We start from the raw sequence: 9004 nt of genomic DNA, 5'->3' as shown, positions 1-9004 counted from the left end.
GTGTATAAAGAGCCTATCAAAGTGCAGTTTTTGTTTTGCATATTCTCAATCAATCACAGTTAAAATTTTGCCGCCAGAAGCTCTACCCTTCTTCCTCACGGCGGTTTATGCTTCTAAAGAGGTAGAGGACCTTAGAGAGCTTTGGACTTCGCTAAAGGATACAACAATTGCCTTTGATTTATCTACTCATCCGTGGATGGTCTGCGGGGATTTTAATGAGATTCTAGACCCTCAGGAGTCTTCCAATCCTTCCATTATCACTTCTACAAGACCTATGAGGGAGTTTGGTTAGTGATTATCTGATATTGGACTATTTGACCTAGCATCGCAGGGACCTCGTTTCACCTACATCTATACGTAGCTCTGCATTAGATCTTGGTTTGAGTTTGGTGGCGCTCTGGTCTGCGGTTTAAAGGTGCAGCCTCTCTGCTCCTGCACAATTTTCTTCCACTTCCATGGTCTTAAAAACAATTGTGACCTTCTTCCTTTATTCTCTTTTAATACTCTTGTTTTTGTTCTAAATTTAGTTTGTTGCTTTGTTCCCCTTTGTAAACTCTGTTTTCTTTAATTTAATATTAGGTGATAATCCGCGCCTTGCGCGGGGTGAGAAGACTTAAAGAGATTATAACTTTGAGTCTTTAGGTATTAGAAAAGTAAAAGTAATAGACACAAATATTACATGTTATATAATAAGGGATTCAACGAAATTGTGTATGTCTATATAAAGTAATCTTTGATTTTTTTTTAAACTTGTGTTATTTGTTTTGTTTAATTGAAGTATAGTTCGTGTAAGTGAATCTATAAGAGTAAGCAAAAACTTATATAAAATTAATTATGAAGTAAAGATAAAACGAAACATAGGCAATATAATTATTGCTTTCATAAAATAAATTATGAATATAAGATAAAACAAAACATAGGCAATAGAATAATAAAATAAGAAAGGATACACGAAAAAAACTTACAGGGCCCTAAATTCCTCAACCTATTGAGCTGGACGTCAAAGATATTGTATGCGTTCGACACATAACGATCCTCTGCAAATTATTATTCAAGTAAGATTAAAGACAACACTATTTATAACAATAATATTGAATGATATATAATAACCAAACCAGACGTATGGCTTCAATGTACCTTTGGAAACCTTAATCTTTCCAAACCTCAACACTAAGATCACACACTTCTCAAAACGTAACTGTATAGTGTTCATGACATTATTAGCAAAATTTCCCCCCAATACCATTTGAAGACGCCATAAAACAACGCAGACGTTAGTAATTTTTAAATAAGCTTGGGGACACAAATCAGAAATAACCACTAATTAAAGACAAAAAGATGTGGAAGGAAATTTATTCTAGATCACGTAGTTCAAGTGAAATCTTTGGGGTTTCTTTTCCATTCACTGTAATCATTTCAACATAGCTTACTTCTACAACATGTCCGATCACATCTGTATAAAATTTATATATCAATTTTGATATAGAAATAAGGAATTTAATCACAAAACCTATATAAAACGTATACATGTTTTCAGTAATTAAGGTTTGCAGGCACGGGTTATACGTAATGATACGAGTCTAGGGTTAATCTGATGAAAACAAATCGCCATAATTATATAAAATATTCACTAATTAATATTCTATAACTTGCGCTCCAATGCATAGCTAAAACTTGCCTTAACACTCGAATGCCAATAAATCAACGCAGATCAAATTTGGATCCATAATCTAACTTTCTTCTTATACGACCCTATTGATGAAAATTACTTGAGGGTTTAAAAAATCCATAATAAAGATTATGAATTGATTCCAAAATTTTAGCTATGCCTTGAGTTAAACGTTCTATTCACGTTTTGGAATTTAAGGAAACAAAGATTGCGAATTGATTCCAAAAATCAATCGATCAATAATCAATAATAAAAATTATAACGAAACAATATTGTAAAAACTTTGACTCCAAAAAACAATAAAAAAAGATTATAACGAAACATACTAATACTGTATTCCAAAACAATTTGATGGCATGCGTAGGACAATTGTAGGTGGAATATGGCTGACTGCTAATTCATATAGGCCATAGCTATATAATTATAGTATCATATAATTAAAAGATAATTTTGTGAAAATCGCCATTTTCATTCGAGATTTTTCAACACAATGATATACTTAAATAACCGGTTTGGTTCTCTAATGATTAAACTTTTGATATTGATATAGATTAGTTTATATATGTGAGATTGATATACAAAGTTATGGCGCAAATGAGTATGGCGATATTGAAATAGAAAGGTTGGTATAGAAACTTTTGATATTAGATAACTAGTTTCGTTCTCTAGTAATTAAACCGGTTTCGTTACTAATAATTAGAAAGCATATATTATATTATGTTAAGCTACAATTTAATGAACAATAGCAGTATATGTAATTAGTCTAGTATGAATATAACTTTTAATTATTGAGTATGAGAATGATTATGGTATTGCCATGTAAGAAATGTCAATTTGGTTAATAACACATGAGGTTAAAGTTGGTTTATAATAATGCTCATAAAATAATAATAAGGGGACGAAAGCGAGTTGAAAAAAAAGACATTATTTTGTGAACATATTTGTATTGTGTATGTCATACTAAAGTTGAAAAAGGTTCGACGCATAGAGTTCTCTTAGACATTTGCAACTGTATATATTACCTTCAATAGTTTATTTTGTGATTTTAAAATATTTTTTTGTTTCGACGATTATATTTTGAGATGTTTCGTTTGAAGTGGCAAAGAAATAACATATATGTTAATTTTTGTATATAATTAGATTAGTTCACCACTGATATGTTAATTTTTGTATATTTTCCTAGTTTACTTTTATCCAGTTGTATTACATAGCAATTTTATTATTATTCTATAGTATGACAAGAATAGTATATTTTTCAGTATGGAAACATAAAGCTGTCAGCTAAGCTAAGACATGAAAGAAGCTCACTTTGCTTTCTTGTTTTCATGATATAGTTCCCCAACATATTGTTAACATAACAAGAAGAATCACTGATTAAGCGTTTAAGCACACATCAATTAACCTAATGTGCCAATAATATCACAATCGAATGGTATGTCATTGTAGTATTTTAGGATCGAATCCACAAGGAACTAGTGATCTATAACACCAAGAATACACAAACTTCCTTAATCTAAGCAAACAAGAAGATGAATGATTTGTAACAAGCTAATATCCTAGAAATATAAACAAGTTGATCTCAAATCCAATCAAGAAATAAGTGCAAGAATTCAATCAAATGCTAAGGATGGATCCATGGGCAAAGATAATTGATATAAGGTGATCAAGGTTCAATCTAGGATGTTCAAACAAAACAATCAACAAGTCTATAGGTCTAGATCTCATTCAAAATAGATTAATCCACTCCCATGATAATAATCCCTATGCTAGTCATGCATCAAATATCAACTCCCGTTGGCTAACACATTCAAGCATGCATAAATCACAAATCTACTAACCACTTAAACATCTCGGACATCAACTCCTGTTAGCCAAATATGTAAAAGACAATGCTAAGTTCATTCAAACATTTTAACAAACACCTTTCGGACGTAAAATAGCTTAAGGTCTAGATGAGAGTGATCAAGTCTAATCTAGAATTAAGAACACTTAGCAAGCATAAAACATTGCTAATCAAGCAATAAACATCCTAAATATCCACTTAATCACCCTAATCTATCTAACCCATGAATCACAAGGTCACTACTCACTAATCTCCATGAGAAACCTTAAACCCATGTAAGGATCAAGGCTAATCATGTTAATGAGCAAGAGAAACACAAATATAAGATGAAGTACTTCCTTAGATTATCAAAAGATTCAAGCTTTTACAAGTTTAGACAAAGTCTCGAGAGAAAATGAGATAAAAATAAAGTTTCTAGGTCTAAATATATTTATAGGAAGGCAAAACTCGAACCGGTTTAATCCCACAAACCAGGATTAAACTGGACTAAACCGGAATTAAATCAAAAATCTCGGCTTGTCTCCTCCAGCTCGACTGAACCGCGGACTGCTCACCTCCGCGGCCAGAATCTCCAAGCTCCCTGCCTCATTTCCGCGGCCTGGACAAGGCCGCGTCGTGAACCTGCGGTATTCTTGTCCAGGCTGCGTCGTGAACCCGCGGTATTCTTTGTTCATTTTCCGAGTCTCTGCAGTGAAAACGCGACCTCTCTTACTCTGCTATGGCCACCCGCGGCCTTCCTCTTCGTCGCAATCCACCACAATCAATCTCCAAGCCACCGTGAACCACCTTCCAAGTCTCCATCCGTGTTCTGGTCCTCCGTCGTGCTCGGTCTTCACCGTGGCCTCAAGCTTCGCCGTCGTAGCTTCCAATCCGGTCATGGCCTTCTTCCCCGAAACCTCCATTGGTGTGAGTCTTCAGTCTCGTCTCTGTCTTCCTCGTCGAGTTCTCCTCCGTGACGGTCTGAAACCACACGTCATCGTCAGCCCAGCCTTAGCCGTCGTCGGGTCGAAGCTTGCCGTGTCGTTAAGCTCCGGATCGGCTTGGAGGAGAAAGCTCGTGAGCTCCAATGGTGAGTTCTTGCTTATTTGCAAAACAGGTCCTCAGAGTCTTGATTATTCACGCATTCGCCCCAAACTTCTCAAGTGTGCACTTTAGACCCTAATGCACATAAATGGACAAATATATGTAATGTAGACACCTAAATGCAACTCAAAACACTAATATGAATAATAAATATATGTTAAAAACTATTAAAATCATGAGATATCAATCACATATAATTTTTACACAAATTTTTTTTTCTGGCGCTATTACTGGTCATTTGAGTCTGATTCTCAGAATAGCATAGTTACTTAGAAGAAAAGAGTAAAATTCCAACTAAATTTTATGAAACATTTTTTTTTTGTCAATATTAAACTTTTTAATACCTAATTTTTTTCCTACTCAATTTAATACCCCAACTAATTATTTTGTACATTTTAATACTTAAACTTCTAAAATTGTGCCTTTTTAATATCCAAACTTTGTTTATTTTGTTAAAAGTATTAATAAGTTTCAAATGAAATTTAAAAAATCTCCAAATTTAAGAAAACATATTTAAAAAGTTTTAATTTTATTTTAAGATTCAGGAAAGAAGGTAAATAAATTAGGGAGAAATTTTTAAAATTTTTAAAAAATTAATTGTTAAGGAAAAAATAATTTTTTTTTATATTTCAGAAACAAAATAAATTCAATATTTAAAACTTATAAATTTTATTGCAAAATATAAGGTTATACACACTTTAGTTACTTTATTTCTCAAAATAAAAAAAAACTATAATTTCCTGAATTTTTTTTGTAAATTTTAGAGAATTTTAAATTTTGTTTGAAATTTATTAGTAATTTAATTAAAATAAACAAAATTTGGGTATTAAAATGTGCACACTTCTAAAAGTTTATGTATTAAATGAAAAATTATTAGTTGATGTATTAAACTGGTAGCAAAAATATTCGAGTACTAAAAAGTTTAACTAAATTTAAATGAAGTATTTTTATAAAATTTTCCCTAAAATTAATTTAAAAGAAAGTTTTCAAGAAAATTAGTTTAAACAGTGTTACTAAAATAAAAACAGATTGGCAAACCACAAAAGAATGCTTGCGGAAGCCGGCAAAGCAATAAAGTGAAGTCCATTGCCACTTTTTGCTAAAAAATCCATAAATTTTACAGTTAGCAAATGGTAATAAAAAATTAAACCATATAGAAAAATTATATTGAGAAAATATATATCGTGAATTAATAAATAGTGAAACAAATAGTAAAAACAGAAATGAAGAAGAAACAGTAAGACAGAGCACTAACCAATTACCTAGGAAACGCACGTTCACTCTCACACGCTCTCTCACACACATCTCTCCCTCTTCCGCTGTTCTCTTTCATGTTCAGAGCATTCCTCTCTTTCTCCCTCTTACTTCTCCTTCATCTCCCTCTTGTAGTCTTTTTATTTCAGTCTCTGCACTCCGTGTTTCCATCTCTCTCCTCACATGTTTCTCTCTCTAACGGTGGACTGATATGCACACAGCTTTGTATTCTCCGCCGCGAATAAATGGGGTGCATGTTCTCTCACCTCGCCGCCAAGTTTGCCTTTTTCCCTCCTTCTCCTCCCACCTACCACCTTACCAAAAACCCCGATGGTAAACTCTCCGCCGTCTCCGCTTCCTCCTCCTCCACTTTTCCCGCCGCCGGAGACTCATCCATCGACGTTAGAGTGGTGAAGACGAGACGCGGAAACAAAGTCGCAGCTTTCTACCTGAGAAACCCAAACGCGAGGCTCACACTTCTCTATTCACATGGAAATGCTGCAGATTTGGGACAACTCGTTGATCTCTTCGTTCAACTCAAAGTCAATCTCCGAGTTAATCTCATGGGGTCTGTCTGTCTTTCTCTCAGATGTTCATACTCTTCATAATACGTTGTCGTTTCTGTGTTTATCTAATATCTTACTACTAATGGCTTACTAAGTTTTTTTTTTGAATTGTTTATATATTTAAGGCTTACAAGTTCTGTGTATGTAGACAGTTTTTTTAATATCAGTTTAAGTATAATTAAACTAATTATACTTTTTTCTTAATTTTGTCTTTTGATTTAAAAAAATTATTTGGTACAAGTTTCTACTTTTTTTTTGGTTAAAGCTTCACAATTTGTTTACTCCTTCAATAAGATTTTGTGTGGTCGTTACATCTCTTGAGAAAGCTCACGCTTTTGGGAAATGGGTTGTTGTCTCGTTGCTTAAAAAGCTCAGATTTGGTGATGTTTCCGACAAATTTTCTTTAGAGTATATTTTTCTCAATTTTTGTAAAATGTTTAGTGTTTTCTTTTGGCGTTTTTTTCTTTGATTATGACCTTTTGTTTACCCCAGAAATTTAATTTAGAGTTTCTCACCTACCACCATCAGTTTGTAGTCACTCTTTTAGAACGTTTGATTCAAATCGGAAGATGGGTCGGTAAATAGTATACTATACGGTGTAACTTTTTATTCGAGTAACTTAACATTTTACCAAAAAAAAAAACTTTTTATCCGAGTAAGTCAATAAGGGTCAATTTATGATGGTTCATTTATAGTTTCGTTCCTCAGAGTTTTTCATTTATTTTTGTTATGATTTTCAGGTATGATTATTCGGGCTACGGAGCCTCTACCGGTAAGGTATGTAAATGCGTCTCTTTATTATTATTTTTTTGAATAATTTTAAGCCCAAGAACATAAATGTTAATGTAGTTAGCTTCTTAGGTTGTTGGGATGTTCTGCATCAATCTCCTAGAGCCTCAGAATGTTTCTTTATCTTTAATGGAATGGTTGATCAAGCGTATATTTGAATATTTTGATTACACATTTTGTGACTAATTGTGGTTTATACAAATTGTGCTTACAGCCGAGTGAGTATGATACATATGCGGATATAGAGGCGGTTTACGAGTGTTTGCAGACCGAATATGGTGTTGGACAAGAGGATCTGATTTTGTATGGTCAATCCGTTGGTAGTGGACCGACGCTGCACCTTGCCTCTAAGCTTCCTCGGCTTAGAGGTGTGGTTCTTCATAGCGGCATTCTCTCTGGTCTTCGTGTTCTATGTCATGTCAAGTTCAAGTTTTGTTGTGATATTTATTCGGTAAATATCCCTTTCGCTTTAATCTGATATTGTTACATGAACCACATTTAGCATATGTCATGTAGATTGAGTTTAGATAACCTATGTTAGTGGCTAACTTGGAATCTAGCCGGTGTAGAAGTGGCGATGGCTAATTTGGAAGCTACGGTGTTGGGTGGTTCTAGTATTATCCTTTTACTGATTATTCTTGTTTAATGGCAGAACGTAAACAAGATCAAGAAGGTCAAATGCCCGGTTCTTGTCATACACGTAAGCAGATTCTGTCTCTTGTTTATATCAAGAAGGTGAAACGTTATTGATCTTATTACTATTTAACGTTACGCAGGGAACAGAGGATGATGTTGTAAACTGGCTGCACGGAAACAGGCTATGGAAAATGGCGAAAGAACCATACGAACCGCTTTGGATCAAAGGTGGTGGACATTGCAACCTCGAGATCTATCCTGACTACATTAGACATCTCTATCGGTTTATGCAAGACATGGAGAATACAACCACTAAGTCTCGTCTCAAGAAGATTTGGCAAGAGATCCGTCGGCGAGATGAATCCAAAGGATGCTGTAGTTTCAAACTATGCAGACCAAAATGCCCTTCGTGTCCCAAACCTAGTTGCGATTGCGGTGAATGCGGTTGTTGCAAGTGTGAGTGTCCGTCTTTGAAAGGATGTTTCTCTTGCTGTAAGAAACCGAGCTGTGTTGGTTGTTGCTGTCCCAAGTTCAAATGCTGCAACTGCTTTGGGAAGCCTACGTGTCCGAAATGCTCTTGTTGGAAATGTCTAAAGTGCTCCGAGTCCGAGTGTTGTCGGAGTTGTTGCTGTGCCGGTTGTTTTAGCTGGCTCTGTTGTTGCGGCGGAAGGAAGAGGAAGGAGTTGAAGACGAGAGGAGGAGATACTACGGTGGCCAAGAGTGAAGGGTAATATTGGTATTTCGATATTTTTGTATAGATTCTGTTCAAAGATTCGGTACAACACATTCATGGGAAGAGACTGAGTTTTCAGGAGAAAAGTTCTATTATCATATTGAGAAACAAAATATTTCATGAGGAAAAAGTTGATAAAATGAAATCTTGAATCTTAGTACAAATCCAATATCATGTTAGTCATTCTTGAAGATAACAGTGTCTTCTGTAACATGTTAAGTTATTCATGATTTAGCACAACACATAAACTATAACGTCCTCTGTTTTGAAATGGACAAAGATATAAAAATACCTGTTCTATCATTGGCCAAAACTTGCAGGCAAAACACATTCAAAAGCAGGTGATAGATTCAATACAAATACAGATTGAGCAGCTGAGATAGCACAATGCACAAACTAACTTATCAAAGTCCTAGCACGAGCACTTTCTG

General features: G+C 34.4%; 1 protein-coding gene across 2 annotated transcripts; it reads left to right on the top strand.

The window, feature by feature from the left end:
• Positions 1–4087: 4087 nt before the first annotated feature.
• Positions 4088–8730, top strand: LOC106437486 (alpha/beta hydrolase domain-containing protein 17B). 2 transcript variants are annotated; one of them, XM_013878378.3, is made up of 6 exons: positions 4088–4581; positions 6071–6417; positions 7156–7192; positions 7419–7655; positions 7857–7904; positions 7981–8730. In XM_013878378.3, exons 2-6 carry the CDS (start codon positions 6095–6097, stop codon positions 8569–8571), a joined length of 1236 nt encoding a protein of 411 aa, XP_013733832.2. In that variant the 5' UTR covers positions 4088–4581; positions 6071–6094; the 3' UTR covers positions 8572–8730. The 2 variants fall into 2 exon arrangements, with proteins under 2 accessions (XP_013733832.2, XP_013733833.2); XM_013878379.2 differs by lacking the exon at positions 4088–4581 and having other exon boundaries at positions 6339–6417; positions 7156–7187.
• Positions 8731–9004: the final 274 nt, after the last annotated feature.

Source organism: Brassica napus, chromosome C5 (genome assembly GCF_020379485.1).
Source record: "Brassica napus cultivar Da-Ae chromosome C5, Da-Ae, whole genome shotgun sequence".
Lineage (NCBI taxonomy): Eukaryota > Viridiplantae > Streptophyta > Magnoliopsida > Brassicales > Brassicaceae > Brassica > Brassica napus.
This window is presented reverse-complemented; position numbering and strand designations above follow the sequence as displayed.

Excerpts from the sequence above, each read along its gene's own strand:
- LOC106437486 (XM_013878378.3), top strand. The coding sequence starts at position 6,095 with ATGGGGTGCATGTTCTCTCACCTCGCCGCCAAGTTTGCCTTTTTCCCT. Across the intron at positions 6,418-7,155 it reads CTCCGAGTTAATCTCATGGG|GTATGATTATTCGGGCTACG; the intron begins GTCTGTCTGTCT and ends TATGATTTTCAG. Across the intron at positions 7,656-7,856 it reads TTTGTTGTGATATTTATTCG|AACGTAAACAAGATCAAGAA; the intron begins GTAAATATCCCT and ends GTTTAATGGCAG.